General features: G+C 63.9%; 5 protein-coding genes across 12 annotated transcripts in view; 4 read left to right on the top strand and 1 right to left on the bottom strand.

Moving 5' to 3' along the window:
- Positions 1 to 6009, top strand: part of BSN (bassoon presynaptic cytomatrix protein) — an 87291-nt gene extending 81282 nt beyond the window's left edge. For 3 of the 4 annotated variants that reach the window (XM_064724476.1, XM_064724479.1, XM_064724478.1), the window contains exons 6-12: positions 604 to 2731; positions 3035 to 3771; positions 4121 to 4214; positions 4342 to 4485; positions 4669 to 4723; positions 4810 to 4907; positions 5432 to 6009. In XM_064724476.1, coding sequence (XP_064580546.1) covers positions 604 to 2731; positions 3035 to 3771; positions 4121 to 4214; positions 4342 to 4485; positions 4669 to 4709 — 3144 coding nt within the window. In that variant the 3' untranslated portion in view covers positions 4710 to 4723; positions 4810 to 4907; positions 5432 to 6009. The remainder of the gene's footprint in view (positions 1 to 603; positions 2732 to 3034; positions 3772 to 4120; positions 4215 to 4341; positions 4486 to 4668; positions 4724 to 4809; positions 4908 to 5431) is intronic. The other variant, XM_064724477.1, reaches the window with a different exon arrangement.
- Positions 6010 to 8134: 2125 nt separating this feature from the next.
- On the top strand, positions 8135 to 12729 carry LOC135453124 (acylamino-acid-releasing enzyme-like). Its single transcript, XM_064723832.1, has 22 exons — positions 8135 to 8203; positions 8724 to 8853; positions 8952 to 9078; positions 9161 to 9254; positions 9353 to 9428; positions 9503 to 9666; positions 9739 to 9876; positions 9965 to 10056; positions 10168 to 10208; positions 10297 to 10418; positions 10581 to 10641; positions 10710 to 10807; positions 10883 to 10934; positions 11018 to 11106; positions 11215 to 11353; positions 11430 to 11513; positions 11587 to 11667; positions 11762 to 11850; positions 11953 to 12143; positions 12219 to 12321; positions 12395 to 12501; positions 12571 to 12729. Exons 1-22 carry the CDS (start codon positions 8192 to 8194, stop codon positions 12674 to 12676), a joined length of 2196 nt encoding a protein of 731 aa, XP_064579902.1. The 5' UTR covers positions 8135 to 8191; the 3' UTR covers positions 12677 to 12729.
- Positions 12730 to 12969: 240 nt separating this feature from the next.
- On the top strand, positions 12970 to 17470 carry LOC135453311 (acylamino-acid-releasing enzyme-like). Its single transcript, XM_064724194.1, has 22 exons — positions 12970 to 13023; positions 13137 to 13245; positions 13318 to 13447; positions 13547 to 13628; positions 13721 to 13796; positions 13926 to 14074; positions 14277 to 14414; positions 14488 to 14579; positions 14671 to 14711; positions 14777 to 14898; positions 15063 to 15123; positions 15213 to 15307; positions 15389 to 15440; positions 15511 to 15599; positions 15811 to 15952; positions 16081 to 16158; positions 16231 to 16311; positions 16388 to 16476; positions 16567 to 16757; positions 16831 to 16933; positions 17011 to 17117; positions 17198 to 17470. The coding sequence occupies exons 1-22, from the start codon at positions 12994 to 12996 to the stop codon at positions 17334 to 17336; spliced, it is 2196 nt and encodes a 731-aa protein (XP_064580264.1). The 5' UTR covers positions 12970 to 12993; the 3' UTR covers positions 17337 to 17470.
- Positions 17471 to 17479: 9 nt separating this feature from the next.
- On the bottom strand, positions 17480 to 22130 carry MST1 (macrophage stimulating 1). 3 transcript variants are annotated; one of them, XM_064724197.1, is made up of 18 exons: positions 21961 to 22130; positions 21436 to 21577; positions 21166 to 21278; positions 20947 to 21061; positions 20601 to 20737; positions 20411 to 20531; positions 20193 to 20311; positions 19934 to 20096; positions 19709 to 19839; positions 19524 to 19626; positions 19275 to 19411; positions 19118 to 19153; positions 18924 to 19035; positions 18777 to 18854; positions 18566 to 18712; positions 18381 to 18487; positions 17796 to 17935; positions 17480 to 17715 (listed from the first exon to the last, which is right to left on the bottom strand). In XM_064724197.1, exons 1-18 carry the CDS (start codon positions 22010 to 22012, stop codon positions 17554 to 17556), a joined length of 2115 nt encoding a protein of 704 aa, XP_064580267.1. In that variant the 5' UTR covers positions 22013 to 22130; the 3' UTR covers positions 17480 to 17553. The 3 variants fall into 3 exon arrangements, with proteins under 3 accessions (XP_064580267.1, XP_064580266.1, XP_064580265.1); XM_064724196.1 differs by having other exon boundaries at positions 17482 to 17715; positions 19934 to 20099; XM_064724195.1 differs by having other exon boundaries at positions 17482 to 17715; positions 19934 to 20311.
- Positions 22131 to 22588: 458 nt separating this feature from the next.
- Positions 22589 to 27580, top strand: part of DAG1 (dystroglycan 1) — a 52570-nt gene continuing 47578 nt past the window's right edge. The window contains exon 1 of one of the 3 annotated variants that reach the window (XM_064724059.1): positions 22589 to 22702. The gene's annotated coding sequence lies outside the window, so the exon portion shown is untranslated. Of the gene's footprint in view, positions 22703 to 23083; positions 23222 to 27580 lie in introns of those variants that run through there. The other 2 variants (XM_064724062.1, XM_064724061.1) reach the window with 2 other exon arrangements.

Consider the following 27580-nt stretch of genomic DNA (forward strand, 5'->3'; position numbering starts at 1 on the left):
GACGTGCATGCCAACACCAGCAGCTGGAGGGAGGCCCTGGAGGTCCACTGGCTGCATGAGCCTGTCAGCAGGCAGGAGATGCTGCGGGTTGGCAGCATCAGGGCTGTCCCCTGCTCCAGATGAGTCCCCCTTCTCTCTCAAGGAGCTACCACCATGCACGGCTCCACTTAGGGTTGTGGTGGCTCCTGCTCACACCTGTGCCTCCACACACCAGGGTTGCCTTGGGCAGTCAGGTGCACAGCCAAGAAGTCCCGGGGCAATTCCTGGGGCAGCAGCACCCACCAGCAATCCCCCGAGTCCCTCTGCCAAGTGCCCGTGGACAGAAAGCATTTTTTGCAGCAGAGGGTATGCACGTGGCCAGCTCGGCGCTTGGCTGGCTGCCACCCCTGGTAATTACTCACAGAAAGCGCCCTGCCTGTTACTTCCATCCTATTTATTGCGCTTTTACATAAACGCTGCTTTCTCAGTGCATGGGGGAACACGTGCACAGCAGGATGCCTCACCCCAGCCCCTGGAGCACGGGAGGACCACTGCAATACTTGGGGTGGGACGTGGGGGGGACACCCACCTGCCCCCCTGACCAGATGTCCCTTGGCTTTGCAGGTGGGGGGGCTGCAGTCAAGCTCGCTGGCACGCAAGGTGAAGCGGACGCTGCCCAGCCCACCACCTGAGGAGCCCCACGTCCCCTTGGCGAGCCCAGCTGCCTCCCAGCTCTACCTGAGCAGCCTGGCTCCCAAGGCCACCGCGCCCGTCACTAAGGCCAGCCTACTGAAGGAGCTGGACCGCGACCTGAGGCTGGTGGAGCATGAGGCCACCAAGCTGCGGAAGAAGCAGGCGGAGCTGGACGAGGAGGAGAAGGAGATCGATGCAAAGCTGAAGTACCTGGAGCTGGGCATCACCCAGCGCAAGGAGTCGCTGCTGAAGGATCGGGTTGGTGGGCGGGACCACCCCTACCTGCGCTACCCCGGGGATCGGCGCGACTACCTGTCAGACAGCGAGCTGCACAGCCTGCGCCTCGCCGCCTACGACAGCGCCGGCCTGCGCCCTGCCGGGCAGTACCCCGACTACACCGCCGCTGCCGCCGCCGCCGCCGCCGCCTCCTATGGCGCCTACCCGTACCCTGCCCCGCAGGGCCCCACCGCCTTCCCACCACCACGCCTCCAGCACCCCCAGTACCCCACTGCCAGCACCTCACAGGATGGCTTGCCGGCAGCTGCACTGCCCACCTTCACTTCGCCTGGTGGCTTCTCGGCCCCCGGCACCGCATACCCAGAGCTGGGCACCCCGGCCCAGCCAGGCTTCCAGCCCCCAAACCCCTACCAAGCCCCGAGCGCCTTCGCCGGGGCAGCCACCGTGCCGGCGGCACAGCCCACCCTCTACCAGAGCCCGGCAGACATAGCTGGCGGGCACCAGAAGCCACGGCAGACTTCCCTGGCTGACCTAGAACAGAAGATCCCCACCAACTACGAGGTCATCGGTGCGGCCACCAGCTCCTCGGCCGTGCCTGATGTCACCTTCAGCAGTGCACCGGCGAGCAGTGGCTATGAGCAGTACAAGGCACCTGAGAGCCGGCCGGCTGAGAGAACCAGCACGGCACCGGGCCCCTCAGCCAGCTACTCTTCCGAGTCCCTCTACACCAATCTGGAGCAGAACATCCCCCGTAACTATGTGATGATCGAGGACATCAGCGAGCTCACCAAGGAGAGTCCGGCAGTGGACGGGCAGAAAGCAGAGCCAGTGGGCACGAGCGCTGATAGCCGCCACAGCAGAGAGAAGAGTGATCTAGGGGACACCGAGGGCTCCAGCCGTCCCTGCTGCTACACCAAAGCTGAGGAGGAGTCTGAGGAGGACATGTATGATCACCATGGCCCCGACCATCGTGGGAAGAACAGCTACTACCGAGGCACAGAAAGCAATGGCAGGGTGTCAGGGAGCTCCACCAGCTCAAGCTACTACTATGGGGACAGTGAGTACCGGCACTCCTCACGGATGGACAAGCACAGCTCTGGCACACCACTACCGAAGCATTCATCCAAGAACCTGGCACCTGCTGTCATCTCCTCCAAGCGCAGCAAGCACAGGAAGCAGGGCATGGAGCAGAAGATCTCCAAGTTCTCCCCCATTGAAGAAGCCAAAGATGTAGAGTCAGACCTGGCCTCCTACTCAACAACCACCTCAATTGGCAGCAGCAATGTGGCCTCCAGGGCCAAGAAGCTGCAGGATGAGATCACCTACGGCCTGAAGAAGAACGTCTATGAGCAGCAAAAGTACTACGGTGTCTCCAGCCGGGATCTGGTGGATGAGGAGGAGCGGGTCTACTCTTCCAGTAGCAGAACTCGCTCCTCTGGCTATGGGGTGGAAAAGTCCTCCAGCCGAGAGATGGGCGGCCGGAGCAAGTCCTATGAGCGGGAGAGCATGGAGCGCTCCCAGAAAGTCAGCTCCAAGCCCTCATCCCTCAGCATGAGCCAGAGCCGTGGGCGGGCGCCCATGCGCTCGCAGCACTCAGAAGAGGAGAGCCCTGTCAGCCCCATGGGGAGGTCAATGGGGGGGTCACGCACTGCAGGAGGGCCGGGCCCCCAGTCAGCAGGGGACCCCTGCTCCCAGTTCTGCTCCAGCCACTCGTTGCCTGATGTGCAAAAGCACATCAAAGACGTGCCAAGGAGTCACTCGTACAAGCACGAGGAGGGCTACGGCATGGATGATGCCCATTGCGTTGTCTCAGACAGCGAAGGTAACAGCTCCCCGTGGTGACCACCCCAGAGCATGGCACTTCCCCGGGGCATGCCCGTCCGCTCGTACGCAGAGACACTCTCACCGCCTCAGTTTGCTTGACACGTGCCTTCCTCCCCCTGCCCTGGGTGTTCGGTGTTAGCCGGTCCTGCACGGTGCCCTGCTGCGCCGCGTCCCGTCCCCACCGGCACGTGCTGTCCCCCGCGCGCGTGCCCGCTGCTTGTCCCTCCCACTTCATTGCATGGCTTCCGCCCGCGCAGCCTCGAGCGAGAGATTGACTGTGGTTTGTTTTTGGTTTCCGAAGCCTATCATTTGGGTCAGGAGGAAACAGACTGGTTTGATAAGCCCAGGGAGGCGCGGGCAGAGAGGGTCAGGCACTACGGTGGCCACTCTTCCTCACAGAAGAGACCCCCAGTTAAGCACACCTACCACGATTATGACGAGCCCCCCGATGAAGACCCGTGGCAGCACGACGACTACCCCCAACACCGTGAGCACCGGCACCACAGGGACTACGATCGCCACGCTGGCTCCTCCCGGCACGCCAGCGACGAGCCCCCGCGCCGCTCATCGAAGCAGCACCCACGAGAATCTGGCCGCCACGAGCCCCGTGGCCACGGGCCTTCAGCCGGCCCCAAGAAGGCGCAGCAGCCCGAGTCCCGCGCGTCTTACGGCCCCAGCTCCGCTGATTATGCCCCATCATCCCGCCCCGCTGCTCACCACCATGGCACTGAGACCCCCAAGGCACAGAAACCTTCCCAGCCGCACGGGCCGGCCGCGCCAGCGCCGAAGCAGGAGCCCCTCACGCACCCACAGCAGCCGGCGGCCAGGCAGCAGCAGGCAGGGCAGCCGGCAGCGCGGCAGCAGCCGGCAGCACGCCAGGCTGCCCAGCCAGCGAGCTCGGCACAGCCTGAGACCAGGGGCAGGACACAGGGACCCCCCTCGTCCCGGCCCCCGCAGCAGCAGCCAGGGCCGGCCCAGGCAGCAGGGAAGGCACCGGCCACACTCCATGCACAGCCGGGCGGGCACCCAGCACCGGCGGTAAGTACGGGCTTAGCTGGCCAGGCTGCATCCTGACCCCACAGCTCTGCCTGGAATCGGCACAGCTGGCTGCGGCCAGGGGCTGGCAGGGGAAGTGTTGGGAATGGGAGCCATGGAGTAAAGTGTATCCCACTCACACACCCAATACAGACACCCATAGGTGCTGTGGAAGCTGCCATCCCCTCGAGGGGACCCAGGAGGGGACATCACTGTGTCCTGGATGCTTTGCTCGTCTTCTGGGGTTGTGGAGCAGTGTTTGGGGGTTTCAGTGTCACCTCCCAGACTGTGCCACCCCTGGCAGATGCTCTATTGGGAGGGTGAGCCCTGAGAGCTGTTTTCTCCTTTCCAGACAAAAGTGGAGCCGACAGACACGTCCAAACCTGCAGCAAAAGTGCCACAGCAGCCGGGGAGAGCACCATCAGCACAGCCCCTGGGAGCAGCAGGTCAGTGAGCCCCAGTGGCACTGTGCCATCTGTCCCACCTCATGCCAGCTGCCTGGCACCCCAAAGCTTGCTGCGCTCTCCCAGCCGGGCCTGTCCCCTGCTAACAGTGGCTTCATTTGTCCCCCAGCAGACAGCAAGGCCGGTCCAAGGGCGGCTGGGCCACGTGGTCCCGCGGGCATGGCCACAGGGCAGCCCGGCGGGGAAGGAGAGAGTGTCTTCTCCAAAATCCTGCCAGGGGGGGCAGCGGAACAAGCAGGCAAACTAACTGAAGGTGAGGGCTGCTCCCGGGATGGGGACGGGGCAATGGTGCTCTTCTGCACCAAGACAGAGTCGGGCACCTTGGGGATGGCTGGGTGCAGCCAGTGGGATGCAGTGCTCCCACAGTTTGGGGCCCAGGGAGGTGGGGGACCAGGGTCACTACACCATCCTGACACCTGTCCTGGCTTCCCCACAGCGGTGTCAGCTTTCGGCAAGAAGTTCACTTCGTTCTGGTGAGAGAACGGCACAAGGTGAGTGCAGCCAGCAGCGGGCACTGTGCCGTGGGCTCTCCCTGCCCCGGCCGTGCCTGATGCCCTCCTCTTCCCTTCCACTGCAGGAGTTTGGGAAGTGAGTGGAGATTTGAGTCGTTGCAGTGGAAAAACCTATGAAGAAGCCAATGAATTCAGCACGCGGCGCCAGACTCTGAGTATAACGGTGAGTGTGCAGGGCACACCGGCACACAAGTCCCCTCTGCTGTGCCACCTCTGAGGTTCCAGCAGCACCACTGTTCCCCGAGCACCTGCTGAGCCCTGCTCTGCCATACTCCCCGCCACCAGGCTGGGAAAGACACAGCATGGACTCATCCCCTTCGTGTTGGGCCACTCATCGCCATCTTCATCCCCAGGTGCTGGCCCCAGGCCGAGGCGTGGAGGCTTGGCCTTGTTCCCCAGTCTCGGCAGCGCTGGTGCAGACCCTGGGTTTCCAGGGAAGCTTTGGGTGGTCCGGGCTCTGCTCCGGGAGCCCGTCCAGCGCGGGGGCGGGCGGAGGCGGCGGCAGCTGCTCCGCCGGCAGTGCCTCTTGGCTCTCTGGGGCCTTTTCGCTCGGGCCAGCGCTGCCGCTCGGCGGGGACCCTTCCGCGGGGAGGGGCTGCTCGGACTAACGCCTCTCTCTCTCGCTCTCTCTGTCTCTGTCTCTCTCTCTGTTTCTTTCTCTCTCTCTCCCTCTCTGTCTCCCGCAAGCTTTTGAAAACAGGGCGATCCCTGGATGCTGGACCAAACGACGGCCGAGCAGGGCGGTGCCCCCCACGCCTGGCGAGCAGCTCCGGCGCGGCACTCGGCGAGCCCCGGCAGCTGCCCCGAGGGGATGGGCCTGGTCCGGACCGTCGGGTCAGGCCCCGTAGGTCGGCTGCGGCCCTTTCTCAAGATTATACGCAGAGTTGCTCCCTCTGAACCCCAGCTCTGGCCTCTTCATAGGTTTTTCCCCCCCGCGAGCCGAGGGCTGGGCGCCGTGGGCGCCGCTCCTCCTTCCCGACCCCACCCGCCCCGCCGGGGCCGTCCCCGCGCCCCCCGCACTGCGCCGGGGAGCCCGGGGCGCGTCAGCTAGGACCTAACACTGTTCACTACCGAAATACGAGGCCATAGGACTCTGACAGGCGGCGCGGCCGGCTGGGCGCGTGTCCCGAAGCCATTGGAAGCATTGAAAGGGCCGCGCTCGCCCTCGCCACGCAGCCAGCGCGCCTGCCGCCGGGCACCCCTTTTCTTTCGAGAACAGCCTTAATCATCCCACTTTGATTTCTGTGTATACCTCATCCGCACCGGGGGGTGGGGGGGGGGCACGGGGCGTCGTCAGGGGGGGTCCTTTTTTCCTCAGTTTCTTTGGGTTCATTTTCTTTTGGTTTCGGGGTTTTATTTTTCTAAAGTTTATACCAAATCCTCTTCCCTCTTTGCTTTGTGCGATGAGTTAGCACACGGGCTGTCGTCTGTAGAAGCAATAGAGTGCAGGAGGCTACAAAAGAGCACAAATCCCGTGGAACAAGATCAGGAGAGCTTTGCCTCCGGCAGTATCCTTCCTTTTACTGTGCAATCCAAGTCCTTCTCAAGCCATTTTGCGGGGACGGCCGGCGCAGCGGCCGGCGGCCAAAGCCCACTCGCCCTGCCAGGAGGGGATTCCCAGGGGGGGAGGCAGCCCGAGGAGGGGGCTCGCCCGCGCCCCGCCGCCTCCCCGCGCTGGCAGCGCCCCGCCGACACCCCCGTGGCGGGGGCAGCCGCCCGCTCACCCGCCTGATGTTCTATGCAACGAAATAACACGACTCCAGAACAAGACCTGTGAATAGCTAATCAGTTCAATGTCGCGCCTAAGGGTTCCATCGCAAAGCGTGCCGCCGAGCGACCCGAGAACTATTCAGTACCGACCACCCGTGCGTATGAATTCGTGGCATGTTCGACCCACGGAGGGCCACTTTGCCAAAGGGCAGCCCTAGCGCCCGTGACCGTCTGTCCCGTCGTAGAGCATGGCTTGCTACTTCTCTGCACGGTTCCACCCGCCTTTCAGTGCTTGCTGTTCTTTGCCTGGACTTTTCTTTTTTTCTTCTCCATCAGTCCATCGCTGTACTGAAAGCTCTTAGCAGATTTATGCACTTGTGATCGAGGACCCGGCTGCCGCGGGAAGCCCACGCTTTGTGGCGGATCCCTGGCCGGGAGCTCTGCCGGTCGGTGCCCAGGGCTGGGGGCAGGCCGGCGGCTGTGGCTCGGGGGGAGGAGAGCCCCGGCCCCGCGCTCCGCCGCCGCCTCTCCCGGCCCGTGACAAGTGCAGAGCCCGGGGGCGCCTCCCGCGGGCCGCCGGCCCCGCCGCTCCCCGCGCTGTAAATACTTGTACAGTGTGTCAACCGCACGCGGGACCGAGACCCCCGCCGGGGCCGGTGTCGCCGCCCGAGCACATCCGCCACCTTGCCTTCGTGCCTGCCAGGAGCGGGGGCGCGCAGCCCCCGCCGGGCCGGGCCCCCAGCCCCAGGTGTGGCGATCTGCTGGACAGGGCGGGGGGACGGGGGGTGCAAAGAGCGAGGGCCGAGCGCGGCTGGGCGCCCTTTCCAGCGGTAAGTGCGATGCCGGGTGCGCTCCCTCTGAACATTGTGACGGTGTGCGTGTCTGCTGTGCTCTGTGCCACCCGTAGTGACCCCGTACCGTGCCGTACCGTGCCGTACCGTGCCGTACCACCCCCGCCGCTGTGTCGTGACTCCCTCCCAGAAGCTGCCCCCTCACCAGGTGTTTCTGTGGGAACAGAATAAAAAGGACTTGACACAAACATCGACTGGCCCAGATTCTTGCCTGCCTGCAGTGTGGGGGGCGGGGGATCGGGACCCCTGCCGTGGTGGGGGCGGCTGGAATGGATCTGGTTGTCACCAAGCACTGTTGACCTCTGCCACTCACAGCTGGGCTGCTGGGATAGGGGGTCCCTGTGGGCATCAAGGACCCGATCACACCTTCCTGGCCAGGCTGCTGGCTCTGGTGGGCTCCCAAGGGCCAAATCCCCGTTGGCAGGGCTGCTGCGGGCACCAATGACTCAATCCCACCCCCCTGAGCAGGCTGCTCAGTCCCGTGGGCCCCCGATGGCCCGATATCCCCCAGCCAGGCTGCGGGGCTGGGGATCCCTGTGCTTCTCAAGAGTTCGATCCACCTGGTCCTGCGCCAGAGCCCGTTCTGCAGCCACCCGGTGGGCAAACCACCCCGGGCCGATCCAGAGGCTGCGGGTCCGCGGTCTGTCCCCCGGCTGCCGCCTCAGAGGGCCCAGCGGACGATCCGGTGGCAGGGGACGGCCGCCGGGACACGTCGGGGGTACCGGGGACTGCCCTGCCTGCGGCTGCAGCGCCGCCCGCGCCCACCTGGGGGCGCCTCAAAGCGGGAGGTGCCCCGAGCACCGCAGCCAATGGGAGGTGCCGCAGGCCTGAGGCCCCGCCCCATCCCGGAAGTGCCGAGCCTGGCCCCGCCCCCCGCCGCGAGGACATGGAGCCGCCGGTGAGGGAATGGGGGGAGTGACGTCAGAGCCCCGGGACCCCCCCGCTGCCCCCCCGTCCGTCCCCCGGGATCCCGTCCCGCAGAGCCCCCCGCGAGCCCCGCGCCCCCCGACCCCGCTGCTCCGCCGCCTCTCCGGCTCGGCTCCACCCCGGGAACTGCCCCGGTACCTTTCCACTTCCTCCATAGACCCCAACTGCTGCAGCACCCTCCTAGGCTCCCTTGCACCCCAGGACCTGCACTCGGGATCCGGGGTGCCCTCCTGGTCCCGGCTGTGTACCCCAGGATCTGCTCTCCAGTGCCCTCCTGGTCCCTGGTGCCCCAGTAGTGTCCTGGCTCTGCACCCCCGGTATTGCCCCAGTCCTGCGCTATTCTCCTCCCCCATGTACCCCGGCTCTTCAAGCGCTGCCCCCAGTACCCCCCAAAATACCCCCCGTCTATACTGGAGCCCCCGTAAGTGCCCCTGTGCCCCATTACTCCCCGGTCCGGCCCCCCTCCCCTCCAGCCGCGGCGTGTCCCGCAGGTACAGCCACGTGCGGAGGAGCTGTCGGAGCTGTACCGAGAGCTGAGCCAGCACCCGGGGCTCAGCACCGCCTGCCTCGGCCCCGACCTCACCACCCAGTACGGGGGCAAGTACTGCAGCCTCTACACCGGTACGGGGATGGGGAGGACTAGGGGGGAAAGAGGGGTCCGGGGAGTCCTTGCCTGGCTGGTGGGGATGCAGCTGGTGTCCTCACCCTGCTCCCCGCAGAGTGGTCACAGAGGGACCTGGCGAGGGCTGAGAACATCAAGTTCTGCCGTCAGTACCTCATCTTCCACGATGGAGCCTCCATTGTCTACTCGGGGCCAGCTGGCACCTGCTCTGAGATCAAGGACGAGTAAGTCCCATCCCGCCCCCACACGTGGTCCTCGGGGAAGCGGTAAGTGGGGGCTGATGGGCACTCACCCACTCACCCTCAGGCTGCTGAGCCGGGAGTCCCCCAGTGGGATGCTGAAGGCCGTCCTGCGTAAGGTCCCTGCCAAAGGGAAGGAGAAAGAGAAGCAGTTCCTGGAGGTGAGGAGGGTTCTGAGGGAAAATGGATATTTATTCACTGGGGTTTGGGGCTGGAACCACTCTGTGTCTTGGCACCGCCCTGGCATCTCTGCCCCCAGGTCTGGGATCAGAACCGGAAGGTGAAAAGCATTGACCTGACAGCGCTGGACAAACATGGCAGCGTTTATGATGATGGTGAGGGGCTGGGGGATGCCAGGGAATGTGGGTTTTCAGGGAACAGGGTAGCCAGTGCTGACCTGCCCCTGCAGACCAGTTTGGGTGCCTTGCCTGGTCTCACTCGGAGACCCACCTGCTCTATGTGGCGGAGAAGAAGCGTCCCAAGGCTGAGTCCTTCTTCCAGAGCAAAGCCCCCGAGCTGGGCACCTCTGATGAGGACACGGGGCACCCCAAGAAGGAGGATGCACCCATCAAGGTGGGGTCTCCCCACCCTGGGTCAGCTGGGGGCTGGCTGTGTGGCTGTGGGGCTGACCAGACTGTGCCACAGGGCGAGCAGTTCGTGTACTACGAGGACTGGGGGGAGACGCTGAGCACCCGCAGTGCGCCCGTCCTCTGCGTCCTGGACATCGAGGGCAACAGCATCTCAGTGCTGGAGGGCATCCCAGAGCACCTCTCTCCCGGCCAGGTCAGTCTGGGGAGCTGCAGGGAACCAGAGAAGGGAGGTTTCAGGAGCCAGCAGCATTTTGTGTTGAGTATCTCCCCTCTCCCCACAGGCTTTCTGGTCACCTGAGGACACCGGCGTGGTGTTCGTGGGCTGGTGGCACGACCCCTTCCGCCTGGGGCTGCGGCACTGCACGAACCGCCGGTGAGTCCCTGCAGGGCACCCTACAGCCCAGCCCTGCTGGCGGGCCCTGCAGGGCACCCACCCCACAGCCTGGGCCCCTGACCCCACTGTGACACCCCTCTGTGCTGGCAGGTCAGCGCTCTTCTACGTGGACCTGACAGGGGGGAGATGTGGTAAGCAGTGCATGCCCCAATCCTGCTGGTGCCCTGGCTTCCCTGCCACCCCTCACCATCCCCTCACCATCCCCTCGTGCCCATGCAGAGCTGCTCTCTGAGGACACCAGGGCCGTGTGGTCACCACGACTCAGCCCCGATGGCTGCCGCATCGTCTACCTGGAGAACCATGTCCTGGGCCCCCACCAGCAGTGCAGCCAACTCCGCATGGTGAGCAGCACCAGGGGGACACTGGCAGGCACCAGGGAGGTGCCAGGGTGCCCATGCTAGGGTGGGGCTGGCAGGAGGGCAGCAATGTCCCCTCCTTGGGCTGCAGTGGGGGCAGGCAGGCTGAGACCCTGCAAAATTTGCCCAATGCCATGTCTCCTGCAGTACGACTGGTACACCAAACACACCAGCACGGTGCTGGAGGCTGTGCCACGGCAAGCATGGGGTGAGTACAGCTCTGGGGGTGTTGGGGGAGACTCAGGGGGATGCTGAGTACCAGCACTCTGATCACAGGTGCCTTCCCGGGAATCTACTGTGGCGCCCTGCCAGGGATGTGCTGGGCGGCCGACAGCCGCAGGATCCTGCTGGACACGGCCCAGCGCAGCCAGCAGGTGAGGGGGTGCTGGGGGACACGGGGGGGCCTGGCTGGGTCAGGGCTCCACTGGACTCTGCTCTCCTGCCCCTAGGATGTGTTCGTGGTGGATACAGCAACAGGCACCACAACTTCGCTGACAGCTGGTGAGTGACAGGCCAATGGGGCCATGCTGCTGCCAGGGGTGGGGAGAGGGTCACACCTGCAGGTCTGACCCCCTCCTCCCCAGATTCTCCCCAGGGAAGCTGGTCTGTCCTCACCATTGACCGGGACCTCTTGGTGGCCAGGTTTTCCACCCCTAGCTGCCCCCCCATGTTGGTAAAGTCATGTCCCCAGTGCCCACCAGCTCCTTGGCATGGGCACTGAGCCCTCTCCCCCATGCCCACCAGCCCCTTGGCACGGGCACTGACTCCTCTCCCTGCACAGAAAGTGGCAGTCCTGCCCGCTGCTGGCCATGAGGCACAGACACAGTGGATCTGCCTGCAGGATGCCCCCCCCGTGCCTGGCATCAGCTGGGGCATCCGCACCCTGCAGCCCCCACCAGAGCAGGAGCATCCCCAGTACGGTGAGTGCCCGAGGTGGGGTCAGGCTGTGCTCCACCATCCTCACTGCTCCCTGACACCCCCTCCCTGCCTCCACAGGGGGCCTGGACTTCGATGCCATCCTGATGCGCCCAAGCGAGGGTCCTGCTGGCCAGAAGCCCCCCTTGGTCGTGATGCCCCATGGTAAGAGCTTGTCCCCACCCCACTGTACCCCAGCCAGGCAGTGTCACCCCCCTTTTGCTTTTGCCATTTGCAGGTGGTCCTCACTCCGTCTTCACGGCCGGGTGGATGCTGTACCCGGCGGCACTGTGCCGTGTGGGCTTTGCTGTGCTGCTGGGTGAGTGACACCAGGGCTCTGGTGACACAGCACCCATGGAGGGGCAGGGTGGGGGCATGAAGAAGGAACGGCTCTGACACTGCTCCCCACACAGTGAATTACCGTGGTTCCCTGGGCTTTGGCCAGGACAGCGTGGCCTCCCTGCCAGGCAACGTGGGCACGCAGGACGTACGCGATGTGCAGGTATGGCCTGGCACGTGGTCCTGGGGCACTGTGTGCTCCTGCAGGTGCCCTGAGAAGTGAAAGTGGAGCTGCCTGCTCAGTGGGTGTTCCCCGTGGTGGCAGCTCTGCGTGGAGCGGGTGCTGCAGGAGGAGAAGCTGGATGCTAGCCGGGTGGCACTGGTCGGTGGCTCGCATGGGGGCTTCCTGGCGTGCCACCTCATCGGGCAGTTCCCTGACACCTACCGCGCCTGCGTGGTCCGCAACCCCGTGGTGAACATCGCCTCCATGGTGGCCACCACCGACATCCCGGACTGGTGAGTACTGCTACCCCAGCTTCCCAGGCTCCTTGCCATCCCGGCCACATGTGCCCCCAACTGTCTTGCCCGCAGGTGCCTGACAGAGACAGGGCTGCCCTACAAACCTGATGCTCTGCCAGACCCAGCCCAGTGGACAGAGATGCTGCACAAGTCACCCATACGCTATGCTGACCAGGTATGTCACTGTCCCCATCCCCGTCCCTGTCCCCAACAGCAGTGCCAGTGCTGAGGCTGTGCTGCTCCTGCAGGTCCGTGCGCCCGTGCTGCTGATGCTGGGGGAGGATGACCGGCGTGTGCCCCCCAAGCAGGGTCTGGAGTATTACCGTGCCCTCAAGGCCCGGGGCGTGCCCACACGGTGAGTGGGGTGCTGAGGGCTTGAGCTGTGGGGTGCAGACACATCACTAAATCCCTGTTTCACCTCCAGGCTGCTCTGGTACCCAGGGAACAACCATGCGCTGGCTGGTGTCGAAGCCGAAGCTGATGGCTTTATGAACATGGCGCTGTGGCTGCTCAAGCACCTGCAGTGCTAAAGCTCCTGACCCCTGCTGCTGACCCCCAATAAACGATGTAGTTCAGCACCCCAGTGTGTCTGGTAGTTGTGCTGGTACCGGTGTCATTTCCACTCCCAGAGCTCCAGGAGCTGGTGGCCACTGGACCTTCTGGCTGCCCGGGTGTGCGGTTGTGCCATGGGGATGTGTTGGGCCATGGGAAGGGTGACCCCGGCCTGGCCATGGAGGGAGCGGCTGGAGGGCTGGCACCGGCCGGGCGCTGCCGCCGGGCTCCTCCCGCCTGCTTTGGCAGCCGTCCCAGTGCGGGCGGCAGGCCCGGCCCGGCAGAGAACAGCCCCATGGCCACTGCGACCGAGAAGGGTGTGGAGGTGGGCAGGGGGCTCAGGGGAACTGTGTGGGTGGGCACAGCCCCGCTTCGGGCGGGGGGCATGGGCAGGGGGTTGAGCTTACCGCCGTCCAGCACGTCCCTTCCCTCATCCAGGCGGCCCACGGCCCCGCTGCCTGCTACCGGGAGCTGAGCCGGTTCCCTGCCGTCACCCGTGCCGCCCTCAGGGCTGCGGCTGGGGGCCAGACCTTCCAGCTCTACACCGGTGAGTGGCGGGCCCGGCCGCCCCCGCGCCTTTGTGCCGGTGTGAGCGGGCGCTGACGGTCCCGTTCCTCAGAGTGCAGCCGCCCCGACCTGGCCCGCCGGCGGCTCCTGCGCTTCGGCCGCCACTACAGCCTGCAGCGCACAGCCGGCCGCCAGGGCCTCGCCGTCAGCCGGACCGCGCTCAGCGCCGAGATCCACAACCAGTAGGGCACGGGCGGGTGCGGGCTGGGGCGCTGTGTCTGTGCCGCGGCCGCTGCCCACAGCGCCCAGCCCGCCGCAGCCGCCGTCCCTCCCGCCCTCAGGCTCCTCAGCCAGGACTCGCCCACGGGCCAGCGCCGCGCCGTGCTCAAACGCTGCCCGCCGCAGGGCCGCGAGCTGCTGGAGGTAACGCGGCTGTGCCGGCCGCTCACGGGGCGGGCCGAGTGCCCGTGCAGGGCGATGGGCACCGTGCACACCGTGTGCCGCCCGTCCCCCAGGTGTGGGACAGCGGGGGATGCAGCCACAGCGTGGATCTCGCGGCGCTGGGGAAGCATGGCGACGTCTACACGGAGGGTAGGGCCCCTTCCCCATGGTCCGCGCCCACAGCAGGGTGAGGTTGGTGTGGCCAGCAGCCCTGGTGGCTCCCTGGTGCCCAGCTATGCCTGTACCAGGCTGGGCTTTGGCACTCCTTTGCCGTGCCAGGGCCTTTTGCCTGCCTGGCCTGGTCACACTCGGAGACACGGCTCCTCTATGTGGCTGAGAAGAGCCGGCCCAAACCGCAGCCCCCCTGCCCCTGGGATGTGCCGGGAGCAGCCTGGCCAGCAGCAGAGGATGAAGATGAGGATGAGGAGGTAGGTGCCCCATGAATGTGTTCAGTGCACCCCCAAGCATGCCATGCACACTGTGAACATGGCACAAGCCCCTTGGGCACACCAGGCACCCCCTGAACGTGCTGTGCCCCCCATGAGTGTGCCGTACATCCCATGAGTGCGCCATGGACACAGCTGCATGCCTGGGGGCACCGGCCGTGGGGCTGATGGGTCTGTGCCACAGGGCAAGCAGTTTGTGTACCACGAGGACTGGGGGGAGGCCTTGAGCACACGCAGCGTGCCTGTCCTCTGCGTCCTGGACCTGCAGGGCCTCAGCCTGTCAGTGCTGGAGGGAGTCCCAGAGCACCTCTCCCCTGGCCAGGTCAGGATGGAGTGCAGGGAGGGTCCCAGGGGACGCAGCCTGGGGCTGTGGGATGAGCCTGGCTGTCACACAGGCCCTGTGGTCCCCGGATGACCGTGGTGTGGTGTTCGTGGGCTGGTGGCACAAGCCCTTCCGCCTGGGGCTGAACGCCTGCTCCAACAGGAGGTGGGTCCCAGCCAGCAACCAGCACCATGCCAGGATGTCCATGCAGTGTCAGCACAGTGGGGGTCCAACCTGATCCACTCTTTCCTCCCAGGTCAGGGATTTTCTACTTGGACCTGGCCAGCGGGTGCTGCGGTGAGTGCTGGGGTGCTGGGGGGTGCCTGGGCATCCCTGGGATGCTGACCCCTTGGTGCCCACAGAGCTGCTGTCAGCAGAGGAGCGTTCTGTCTGCTCCCCCCGGCTGAGCCCCAATGGCCAGCGCCTGCTCTACCTGGAGGGGGCTGTGGGGGGGCCCCACCGGCAGTGTCTGCGCCTGCGCATGGTGAGTTGGGCACCAGGCACGGCTGTGCCGCCTTGTGCTGCCAGCACAGTGCCCAGGTGTCACAGCCTCTCGCAGTGCCTGGCGGGGGTGGGGTGTCCCCCAGCCTCCCTGCTGCCTCGGTTTCCCCTGGCATGGGTGCATCCCTGAACACTAGCTCTCCCCAGCTCACCTGGCAGACAAGGCAGACAGTGACAGTGCTCGACGTGGTTCAGGAGCCCACGGAGGGTGAGCAAGGCATGGTGGGCAGAGCTGGGTTCTGATGGGGGGCTGGTGCCACCCCCTGCCAGGTGCCCTTGACCTTGCCCCACTTGCAGCCTTTGCCGGGCTCTACACGGAGGTGCTGCCCCCGCGGTGCTGGGCAGCTGACAGCCGGCGAGCCGTGCTGGGCACCCCTCAGCGGAGCCGCACGGTGAGTGCAGGCCATGGCAGGGCAGGGATGTGACCACACAGCCCATGGTGACACCGCTGCCCGTGCTCTGCACCCCCACAGGACCTGCTGCTCGTGGATACGGAGGCGTGCACTGTCACCAACCTCACAGCAGGTACATGGTACCGGCCACCTGTAGTGCTCTAGTGAGCAGCTGTGGTCACCAACACGTGTTCTGTCCCCAGGGTCATCTGAAGGGTGTTGGGAGCTGCTCACTCTCCAGTGGGACCTGCTGGTGGCCACCTGCTCAGCCCCCCACCACCCCCCCAGCCTGGTGAGCAGTGCCCTGGCACCATGTGGCACAGTGGGATATGGCACAGCAATGTGCAGCCAGACACAGCACAGTGTGGCACACGTGCCATGGTGTGGTGTGGCATAGGGAGGAACAGTGTGGTGTGGCACAGCCAGATCAAATATGTCACAGCCTTGGCATGGCACAGCCTTGGCATGGCACAGCCCCAGTGTCATCCATTGCCTGTGCCCAGGTGGTGGCTGTGCTGCCGCCAGCAGGCCAGGAGCTGCCCCTTGGCTGGGTGCCAGTGGAGGACACCCCAACCGTTCCTGGTGTCACCTGGAAGACCCTGACGATCCAGCCACCCTGCAGTGGGCAGGGTCCTGATGCACAGGGTGAGCCCCTGGGGTCCCTGCTGCACCTTGGTGCTGCCTGGGTGCCAGGAACCCTTGGGAGTAGTGGGGGGCAGAGTGCTGGGTGCCCAGGGTGGTGGCTGCTGAGTGGGACCCTTTCCCTGGCACAGATACCCAGGCTTTTGAGGCCCTGCTGCTGAGCCCCTCAGATGGCACACCACCGCACCCCCTCATTGTGTGCCCCCATGGTGAGTGCGGGGACAGTGGGGACACCCTGGCAGTGCTGGTGGCAGCCCAGGTGATGCCCATGCTGGCCCCAGGTGGCCCCCATGCTGTCTTCGATGCCCGCTGGCGTCCGAGCATGGCTGCGCTGTGCCAGCTGGGCTTCGCTGTGCTCCTGGGTGAGTGCTGGGGGGCTCGGGGACACGTGGCCCTGTGTCCCAGTGAGACATGGCACCCACAGCCCTGTCTCCTCAGTGAACTATCGTGGCTCCCTGGGCTTCGGCCAGGCCAGCATCAGCTCCCTGCTTTCCCGTGTGGGTGAGCAGGATGTGGCAGACACCCAGGTGAGGGATGCTGGGCTGAGGGTGCTGGGGGGATGCTGCTGGGAGGATGCTGCTGTTTGGGTGCCAATGGTGGGTGCCCCATGGGTGCAGCTGGCAGTGGAGCAGGCGCTGCACAGAGAGCCCCTGGACCCACACCGCCTGGCCCTGCTGGCTGGCTCCCACGGAGCCTTCATCGCCCTCCACCTCCTCGCCCGTGAGCCTGAGCGTTACCAAGCCTGTGCCCTGCGCAGCCCCGTCTCCAACCTGCCCGCACTGCTGGGCACCTCTGACATCCCTGACTGGTGAGTGCCACCCCCATCCTGTGCCATGCCACGCCATGTCCCTGTGATACCTACTGGTGTCTCTGTGCTGCAGGCGCTACACCTCCCTGGGGCTGCCCTACTCCTTTGAGCGAGTGCCATGTGCTGAGGACGTGGCCACCATGCTACGGTGCTCGCCCATCGCCCAGGCAGCCCAGGTAGGGCAGGGTGAGGATGGATGGGTGTGGGGTGCCAGGTGCGGGGTGCCAGGCACCCACTGAGGGCAGTGCTGCAGGTGCAGACACCGGTGTTGCTGTGCGTGGGCGCCCGGGACCGGCGCGTCAGCCCCACGCAGGCGCTGGAGCTGTACCGGGTGCTGCGGGCCAGGGGTGTGCCAGCACGGTGAGTGGGGTGCAGGGGGGAGCCGGGAGGGAGCTCTGGGCTGCTGGATGGGCATCTTCCCATCCTGCCCCTCCCCACAGGCTGCTGTGGTACCCAGAGGGTGGCCACGCACTGGCTGGTGTGGAGACGGAGGCCGATGTCTTCAAGAACTGTGCCCACTGGTTCCTCCAGCACCTGGGGCAGCCCAGGCGGGATGGGACAGGCCAGCACAGCCCCTAGTGCCCACAGTGGTCCTGGGCTATGCCAGCCCCAGGGTGACTGCTGGGCCTGGGGACCACACCAGGACCCAGAGGCAGATGGAGTCAGTGAAGCCAGGGGCAGGGATGTGGGGGGGTTTGGTGTTAAATAAAAGTGACACCCTGTGCAGTGCCAACCCCTGTGCCAAGGCTGTGCCTTTATTGTGCAGTGGCAGCTGTGCCAGGCTGGGAATGCCACCTCAGCCCATCTTCATCACCTTGTAAATCCAGTCAACATAGAGGGAAACACGGATGAAGAGGGCGGGCAGGTCAGTGCGGGCACACACACGGGAGGGGGTGATCACCCCCTCCAGCACCCAGCAGTCAGCGGTGAGGCAAGCCAGTGGTCCGCCATAATCGCCCTGTGGCACGAAGAGAGTGGTGTCACCCTGGTGCCAGCACCTTCCCTCACCCAGGGCTGGGTGTCCCCAGCCCAGCTCACCTCGCAGGCGCCCACACCGGCACGCAGCGGGGCAGTGCACAGCTCGCTCTCCTTGAGGCGCCCCCGCAGTGCCCTGTCGCACTCGCCGTGGGCCAGCACTGGCAGCCGTGCCACGTTCAGCACGCTGCTGTCCCCCGTGCCTGCGGGCAGAGAGCGCCGGGCAGCGGGCACGGGAGGGAGGGAGCACCGTGTGTGCAGGGATACAGGGCAATGGCACGGGCAGGGGATGCTGTGGGCAGGGAATGCATGGACAGGAGGATGCTATGGCAGTAATGTCATTGCAGGGGGATGTGGAAGGGAGATAATGTGGAAGAGGGATGCCATGGACAGGGTGATAGCAGGGGCAAGAGATGCTGTAGGCAGGGGGATGGAATGGGCAGGAAAACACCGTGGAAGGGAGATGCTGTGAGCAGGGGTATGCGAGGGATGTGGGGGTTGCTGCAGACAGGGGATACTTCAAGCAAGGGATGCTGTAAGCAGGGACATGCCATGGACATGGATGCTGTGGGCAGAGGGGATGGAATGGCTTTGGCAGGGGCTGTATTGAACAGAGAATCCCCAGCAGGGGCTGCCTGTGGCAGGTACCTCTGGTTTCCCCCCAGCCGGCGATCTCGCAGAGAGTGCCCACAGGCACAACATAGCGCTCGGGGGGCAGGCAGATCAGGGCCACACGCCTGGTCAGAGCAGCTGGCCTGTGGCAAAAGAGCGGTGGGACAGTGCCAGCCTGGCCAGCAGTTGAGCGTGGCAGAGGCCAAGGCACAGCCACTCACCTCGCTAGCTTCAGCATCACCAGCTGGGACTCAGAGGGGCCGCAGACAATCCGCACGATGGGGATGGTCTGTTGGTCAGGATCCCCAGGGCCAGGGTCCTTGAAGAGCGTCCCCAGCTGCACCTCATAGCCCGTCAGGTCGGCATCGCTGTGGGACAGGGACATGAGGGCACAGGGGGGTCCCACCACCCCACGCCCCAGCCCAGCCTTACCAGGAGAAGAAGCACTGGCGTGTGCTGATCACCCACTGCTCCTTCACCAGGGATCCCCCGCAGAAGTGCACACCCTCCCTGTGGGGACAGGGGGTGAGCTCTGGGGGACACTGAGTACATGGCAGCGCACGTGGGACACCCCCTCACCGGTTGCGGATGCTGACAGTCCAGGGCGAGTTGCCAGGCTGGCCACCAACGATGCGCCCCTTCTGCTGCAGCCTCTCCTCCCGCTGCCCACACTGCTCAAATGTCACTGTGTCTGTGGGCAGGGTGGGCATCAGCTGGGGCTGTACCACCAGCACCCAACCCAGCGTGCCCACCCAGGACCCGTGGGGCGCCACCTGTATTCTCCATGATGGAGGGCACCGTGCTGCCAGCTGCGGAGAGAAAACAGAAGGTAGCACTGGCACAGGATCCAGCCACCCTGAGGGGACCAAAACTACCCTGTGTGTGGCCAGGGTCCCCTCTAGCTCTGCAGGGATGTGGGTAGGGGCTCACAACAGGGCTTGATGGCACAATAGTCGAAGGGGGTACGGGGGTCCATGGTGTAGCACCAGGGGCCATGGCTGTCGTCATCGGGGTTGCGGCAGTAGTTCTCCTCCAGGTGTGCCTCAGGGTGGGTGACAGGTGAGATCCTGCCAGGAGGCAGTCACCATCACTGTCACCATCCCCATCCTCATCTCCAACCCCACCCCAATCCCATCTCCATCCCCATCCGTGTACTCACCACCCCCCTCACACACTCACTGGGGCACATGGGGTGTCTGGGCAGCCCAGGGCTGGCAGGTGATTCCCTTGCGGGTCTTGCTGACGTGGCCATGGTAGTGCTTGCCGTGGCCGTGGTAGCACTCTGGAGACAGGCAGGGAGAGCTGGCACCCCTCACAGGGGCAGAGGGTTGGGCACCCAGGTACAGGTGTCTGGGGTGGCTCACCCTGGGCATCCTGCTCGTCAGGGCAGCGGCGGATGTGGAAGCAGAAGGCGATGCGGACAGTGGGGTGGGAGGTGAAGCACCACGGTGCCTCTGATCCGTCGGGGTTGCGGCAGTAGTTCTCCTGCAGGTCCCTGGAGGAGGGGGCACATGGCTGTCCCCCCTCAATCCCACACTCATGGGTGCTGCCCAGCACCACCCTCCTGGGGTGCACAGCCATCCCCTTACTTGCACGGGTACTTCTCGGGCACGAAGTGGTGCTTATGGGGCACCTGGGAGTCCCAGCGCTGGCAGGGGATCCCCGACACGGTGACATTCACTCGGCCACGGTAGCCTTCACCCTTGCCCCTGAAGCAGCCAGTGGTGACGTTGACAGGCCGTGGGCGTTTTTCTGCTTGTGTGGCCAGAGAGAGGGGCACAGTAGCAGGGTCAGGGGTGGCACCAGGACCCTCAGGCCCAGCAGTGCTCGATGCTGGTGGGGACTTACTGCAGACGCGGATGCGGCAGTACTCGCGCTCCCGCTCGGGGTCGGTGGTGTAGCACCAGGGCCGCTCGGAGCTGTCAGGGTTGCGGCAGTAGTTGTCATCTAGCCCCTTGTCAGGGTACCTGGGCCAGAGACAGGGAGCAGCAGTTGGGGTGGCACCGTCACCCCAGCACATGGCACTCAAGGAGGGCAATGCACAGCTGGGGACTGGGGGCCAGTACTTGTTGGGGTGGTAGGGGTGTTTGTGTGGGTGCTGCAGGTCCCAGCGCTGGCACTCCGTCCCTGATTCGGTGTGGTCCACGGTGCCACGGTAATCCTCCCCATTGCAGGTCATGCAGACAGCTGCCAACAACTGCAGGGCTCAGTGTGGGGGAAACAGAGCACAGGGTGATCCTGGGATGTGGAACTCACCATCCTCACACTTCTTTATGCCACAGCTCTGGTGTCGGACATTGGGATCAACGGTGTAACACCACGGGCCCCGCTTGTCCCGGTCAGGGTTTCGGCAGTAATTCTCCTCCAGCCCATTGCGAGGGGATGGCAGAAACCTGCTGGCAGCAGAGTGGGTAGGAGGGCTGACAGGAATCCTTTGCCCTGGAGCGGGCACAGCAAGGATGATGCTCTACTCCTGTCAGTGCCATTGCCCCCAAGCTGTCCCCATTGCTCCTGTGCTATCCCACACTGCTCCCACCCCATTCCCCATTGCCCCATGCTGCCCAGGGTAAGTGCCACAGGACAGCCAGGGACACGGGGGCACCTGTGATCATGTGGTGTTGTGGCCTGCCAATGCTGGCAGCGCAGCCCCTTCTCCGTCGTGGCCCGTGTGCCGCGGTAGCCGGAGCCATCGCCCACGATGCAGTCCCGCAGGTAGTCTGGGCAGAGCCAGGCACCTCTTCAGAGCCCCAGGCACATGGGCAATGAGGAGTCCTGTGCCCAGTCTGTGGTGTCCCCATGCCCACCCATGGCACCAGCCCACCTTTCTTCTGGTACAGGTCATAGCGGATATTCTTCTGCAGCTGGATGCGGGGTGAGTGCTGGGTCCAGGGCAGCAGCTGGCACAACTTGCTCTGCTGGTCATGGTGGAAGGCCCTGGGAGGCACAGCAGGAGTCTGGCGTGGCACCGTGTGGAGCCAGGGCCAGCAGGACCTGGGTCACACACGTGAGCACCCAGTGTCCAAGTGCAGTGACCCGGTGCTGTGGCCCGTGCACTCCCACCTGCCCCGGGGTGGCACCGTGTCCTGCTCACCGGCAAGCCAGGCTGGTGGCACAGCGTTGGGCACACTGCTCCGCAGTGCCCTGCTCTGGCAGCAGTGGCGGTGAGTCCACAGGCGCTGCCAGCAGCTCGGTGGCTCGCAGGCGCTGGAAGTCATTGAGGGGTGAGCGGTGGCCTGGGGAGTGTGGCAGGAGCTCAGCGTGCCCATGGGGGCACAGCATGAGCACCGGGGCCCTGTGGAGTGTTGGATCCCCGCCCCATGGAGCAGGATATCCCTGTCCCACAGAACATGGGATCCGAGTCCCATGGAGGAGGGGAACTGTCCTACGGACCATGGGATCCATGTATTATGGAGCAGGGGATCCCTGTCCTATATCCTGACCCATGTGCCCTGGAGCAGGAGGGTCCCTGCCCTACATCACCTGCTGCTTCCGGCACCGCCGTCCGCCGTGGGACAGGGCATGGCCTGCAGGCTCCCGGCCCGGCCGCCGGCCCTGCCTTGGGCCCCGCACTGCCCCTCGCCCTCCAGCCCCACGGCGACCCAGCCTGGGGTCCTACCTGAGCCCAGAGCCGCGGCCAGGGCGAGCAGGACCCCCAGCACGGGCTGCATGGCGGCTGCCCCGCGTTCCCGGGCCGCTGGAGCTCCGGGACGGCCCCGAGCAAATATTTGCGGTCAGGCTCGGGGCCAGGCGGGCCCGGGGTCACCCCGCGGCGGGCACGCGTGGGGAGGGGCGGGGCCAAGGGCGGGGTGGAGGGGCGGGGCCTGAGCAGCGAGGCGGGGCCAGGCGGGCCCGGGGTCACCCCGGGGCGGGCACGTGCGGACCAGGGCGGGGCCTGAGCGGCGGGGCGGGTTCTGGCGGGGCCGGGGTCACCCCGCGGCGGACCCGCCAGGGGCGTGGGTGGGGCCTGAGCGCAGGGGGCGGGGCCGGAGCAGCGGGGATGGGTCCTGCGCCAGTGAGGCGGGGCCTGGGGACGGGGTGGAGCCCTGAAGGCGGGGCAGGGGCGGGGCTGTGCGACGGGCCCCACGGGAGCGGGCGGGGCTCTGGGGCGGGGCTCTGGGGTGGGGCGTGGCAGCGCCGGGCAGCTTGGCGGGGCGGGGCAGGGAGGGGCGTGGCCGGCTCTGTAGCCGGGCGCCGATTCGCCGCGGCGCGCTCGTGCCGCCGGTTGCCAGGCGCCGCGCGCGCGCGCCGGCCCCGCCCCCGGGTACGTGCCCGCGCGGGGTCGCGCTCGCGCCGCGCCGCCCGCTCGGTGCGTCGGGGCCGCGGAGCCGGCGGGAGCGGGGCCGGGCCCGGCGTGCACGGTGAGAGCGGGGACGGAGGAACGGCGACCGGCCGGAGCGGGGCTGCGGCGGCACCTGCCGGGCCGCCCTGCCCTTGGCGGCGGGGAGCGGGGCTGGCGGCGGCGGCGCGGCCTGGGCAGAGGCGCGGCGGGCCCGGGCCTGGCGGAGAGCGGGCGGCGGGGTAGCTTTCCCGGCGCGGCGCCGCCTCAGCTCGGCGCGCCCTCCGCGGCCTGCGGGACCGGCCCCGTGCCGCCTTCCCCCCGGGCCGCGCTCCCTCCGCTCCGCTTTCCCGCCGCCGCCCTCGGCCCTGGGTGGGCGCCGCGCCCGGGAGTGCTCGGCGGGGCCGGCGGGAGGCGGAGCGGGCCCGGGGCTTCAAGCGGCTGGGGCGGCCCGGGCTCTACCGGGTGAGTCTCGGGGCTTCGCCGGGAGCGGCCCAGGTGCTGTCGGTGGCGGCAGGTGGCTCCGGTTGTGACAAATCCCGTGTGGGCGTCCCGGGCTCTCCCCGCTCACCGGGACCGGCCCGGCGCCGTGGGAGCACAGGTGGGTGCCCGGTAGTGGCGGAGCTGTGCGTTCCTCAGGGAGCGGCGGCTGTCCCGGACTGCGGGGCCCTGTGGGGTTCGTGGGCCCCGCCGCTTCCCGGGGCTGACCTTGGCTCCGGGCACCGCGAGCGTGACTAACGGCGGCGGCTGTTCCGGGAGGCACAGAGCCACAGGCTGCCTTTATCTGCACTCCCCGGGGCAGGTGACTAAAGGCAGGTTTAGTGGTCCTACCGCCCAAAGAGGTCTAAATGGCAAATATTACTCAGATATTACTTGTGGCCTCCCTGGTTCCTTGGAAGCAACAGGCTGCAAAGTGGCTCACACAAGTTTCCAGTGCCCTTCAAATCAATAGGCCTGGGTTTACTGAGTTTTGCCACAGGTTTGAAGTTGGCAAATGTGTGGTTTTGGAGTGTAACTGGGTCCTGCTGCTCGGGGGAAGGTGTGGGCCGGGGAATGTGGGACCTGGCTGTAGGGATCGCTGTCACTCCCTGAGGTGTATCTCCCTTGGTCCTGGAGTTTTGGGCTCCTAGGCTTGGGAAAATGCCACTGACATTCACCTGTCCAAAATGAGATTAAAATCTTCTTTTTGTGTTGAAAAACCCCAGGAATTTGCCAGTTTTCTCTTAGCCCTTCCAGGCAGGAGCGTCTTTCTACCACCCATTTCTGTTACAGGGTTGACTGCTAATGCCTCTTGCCTTGTGAGTACTGTTCTTAACAAAACTTGCTGTTTAACTTTCCAAATGGAGTGCTGTCTGGTTCCACCTTTACCTTTAAAGATTCCTTTTGTCACTTTAGGAGTTTCTAATTCTTAGGTTTTTCGCACACAGTCTCTGCTGCTATACCAAGCATCCTAAACCACTTATTCATTCTTCCCAATGCTTGTCATTGCACTCTTCTCTCCTAAATATAGGGTAGTATGCCAACAGAAGGAGCTTGAGAGCAGGCTGAAGTGCTGGGAACACCACTGTTTACTCAGAGGAGTAATCAGCAAAGCCTGGCTGATTCCAGGTCGCACCGACTCCTCGCTGCAGTTCAGGCTCACTTCTCTGGGAGCTGGCACAAATGCTCCAATAACTGGGAGATGTTGCTGACTGCACCTGCTGGCTCAGACAAACCCATTTCTTTAAGCATTGTGTAAATAGAGGTGTAAATTCTGCTTGATTGTTGGCATCACACCTGGAGAATCAGTATGAATTATGGGGCTGATAGCAGTAAGGTGTTCTGCTCACTCTGTACCAAGTTTTGTATGTATGGGATTTGCTGGCCCCAAGCACTTGTCTGCTGTTGGAAACACTGGTACTTGTTGGTAACTTACCCACTCTGCTCTCCTCGTGTCCCAGAGCCCGGAGTGCTGAGCTGGCTGCTCTCAAGAGGGAAGGAGGGTGTGTGCCCCACAGAGTGGGGGCAAAGGAGGGTGTGTGACAGGGAGAGTGGGGGCAAAGGAGGGTGTGTGACCCACAGAGTGGGGGCCTTTGCCAGCCCCAGCCGTGCAGCTCCTGGTCAGAGCTGGCCCAGCGCTCTGGGCATGGCTTGTCTTCCATGGGTGGCTGCTCTGGAGGAATTCTGGCTGCCTGTCCTGGGCAGAGCCATGCTCTGACAGTGCGGGGATGGTGTTGGAGGGAGCCCTGCTGCATCCTGGCTTGTGTGAGCGTGCCAGCAGACAGGCCTGGGAGTGCTCTGGGGCTCGCCACTGAGCACCAGTGGGCACTGAGGGGTTGCAGCAGCCAGATCCTGGGGAAGTTTTCATGCTTTGGTGTGTGCAGCACAGATGTGAGGTGCAGTGTGTTGTCAGCCTAGCAGAGAAGGTGTGATGGTTCTGTCCTGGCAGGAGTGGTGTTGCTCACCAGTAGGAATGGTGTCTCCTTGCCTTTTCCATGTTCCTTGGAGGGGGAGAGAGAGAGAGAGACAAATTGTCCTGGAGAGATCTCTCCAAGGGTGCTGTGCCAGCCTGGGGAGGAATTCCAGCTGATGGAATAAAGATCTGCCTTTACTCTCCCGTTCAGACTCTGTCTGAAAAGTTTTGTGGAGATGACTTTGGGTGGTTTGTGCCTTTACTCCTGTTAGCTGAGGAATAGTACTGAGGAGTTAAGTCTGGTGATGATTAATTTGAGTGAGGAAAATGCAAACGCTGAATTCTTCTTAGGCAAACAGGGGTCATGTAAATAAATGCCTCTGGCATTCTTTGTGGTGCTTGCAGACTGTCTACCAATTACTTCTGGTCTCTTGCTGAATCAGTGGGAGGCTGTTGCTCCTTGAGCTCCGAGTACTTTGGCGGTGATTTGGGTGAAATACAAATAAACACAGTTGGATTGACCTAGTGTATCTGAGCTCTTGGTATGCTGAAAATGTTTGTTCTTAGAATGTTTGTGCAGTCTGGAGAGCTCTGCACCTTAAACCCAATTTGCAGAGGACTGTGACCATGTTTAAGCTGTGAAAAATAAAATATCAACCCGAAGAACCTGTGCTTTTAGGGTTTGTTCTGTGAGATTGAATTTGAGCAAACTACTAAGGTGCTGCTGGATGGAAAGTTAATGTATTAACCTATGTGAACACTCTAGGTAGGTGCACATCCTGGTCTGGTGCCTTCTGTCTGTGTATCTCTCTGTGCTTATCTGTTGACTGAAACTGTCTCTGGTTCAGCTTTTCTGGGATAAAATTTTAGCTTGCCAGCAAGAAAGATGGTTGTGTATGTTTGATGTTACCAGTATTTTTGTCAGTGGATTTTTCATGAGCATCTGAACTGCTGTGCTGATGCAGCAGTGTCTGAAGGAGATGATCCAAGTCCCCATGTCAGGCAGGCCCTGTCCCTGTGCAGTGCCTGAGCTGGTCACCTGGAGACCAGCAGAAAGATCCCTGGTTTGGGAGCTGTTCTGGGTCAGAGAGGAGGAGGAGATGGGGCGAGGTGAGTGGCATAGCTTTGATTGGAGTTGGGTGGGCAGCAGGGGCCTCCTGTTTTCCTGAATGCCATGTCCTGCTCAAGGTCACCTCAGTGCTGGTTTTTCAGAGCCTTGAGGCACCCTAGGAGATTCCCTGGAATCTCTGCCCATGGCAGCAGTTTCCACATCTGGGGTCCTGTCCCTGGACAATGTGTTGGGGACCCAAGAGCCAGAGGGGGCTGCAGGGCTACCCTGTGCTCCCTCATCTCCTTACTGCGGCCCTCTCCCCTGTCTGTGGAGAGCTCACAGTGGCTGCCAAACCCCAGCACAAATGGAGTTCAGCTCTGTGGCCCCTGGCTGTGTCACTGTCAGGCCGTGCCAGTGGCACCGTGCTGGTCCTGGGGTGAGGTACCAGAGGGTTGTGTGGGAGGGCTGGGCTGGGTAAGCCTCACTGCCTTTGGAGCAGAGAGGTCAGACCCCAGGCATGCCATTGTGGTGCCTGCAGTCATTTTGCTCAGCTGACCTGTTTTGTCCCTGGGTTAACTTTCTGCAGTTTAGTAACCTGGATTTTCCATGGAGGGAGCTTGTGAATCCCCAACCAGGAGGAGTTTGTCAACAGCTCAGCACTGCAGAGGGAAAAGCAGTGAGGCCCAGCCTGGAGGAGGAGGTGGGCATGGTCCCTGTGGTGGGTTAGATCAGGGCAAGTGGTCACCTCAGCCACCCTCATGGTTTGATGCTTTAAAAAGGGCCCTTCTCTTTCTCTGCTTTCAGCTGTGCCCTCCTGCCTCCTCCCAGGGGCCAGCTGTGGTGCTGAGCTAATGCATGGAGCAGTTGATTCTGCTGATTTGGTGTAAAGTTGGTGGTTTTTTTCAGCTTGACCCTTTATTCCCTTTGCAAGGGAAGGGTGTTGGACCATCTTGAAGGCAGGGAGCCATTGTATCAGCAGAGCTCTCCCTTTGTAATGGTGCTCTTGGCCATAACAGATAGTTACTTTCTCAGGGTTGAGTTGTCCCCCGTTTCACTGTCCTGCAGGTATCCTCTGGGCCTGGAGAGTGATTCTTGGTGGAATTCAAAGGACTGTCTGACTTTGACATGCAAGAGGGTGAGGCTTGGAAACTGCACTAAAATTTTTCCCAGCCCCATTGGGTTTGACTTTGTTTAGGGTTTTTCTTTAGAAAACCAGGCTCACAGCCTCATCTGACCTGTAAAAATGTATCTGAGTGAAGGTTTCCGCTCCTGAGTTCTCTCCTCTCTGCTGTTCTCACCTTGTGGTCTCACCACGGTGCTTTTGCCGTCACTGCAACCCCAATAAGGATATGGTGTGTCTTTCCTGCTGTACTTTCTGAGAAGGGCTCAATTTGTAGAGAGTTTCCATGGGCAGATTCTAAAATATTTTGTGTGCTGGCTGGCTCAGAAGCCCGTTCCTGCAGTCCTTGGTGGATCCTGCTCGTTGGGGACCTGACAGGCAGCATTCCTGCCCTCCC

This window comes from Zonotrichia leucophrys, chromosome 12 (assembly GCF_028769735.1).
Source record: "Zonotrichia leucophrys gambelii isolate GWCS_2022_RI chromosome 12, RI_Zleu_2.0, whole genome shotgun sequence".
NCBI classification, from domain to species: domain Eukaryota; kingdom Metazoa; phylum Chordata; class Aves; order Passeriformes; family Passerellidae; genus Zonotrichia; species Zonotrichia leucophrys.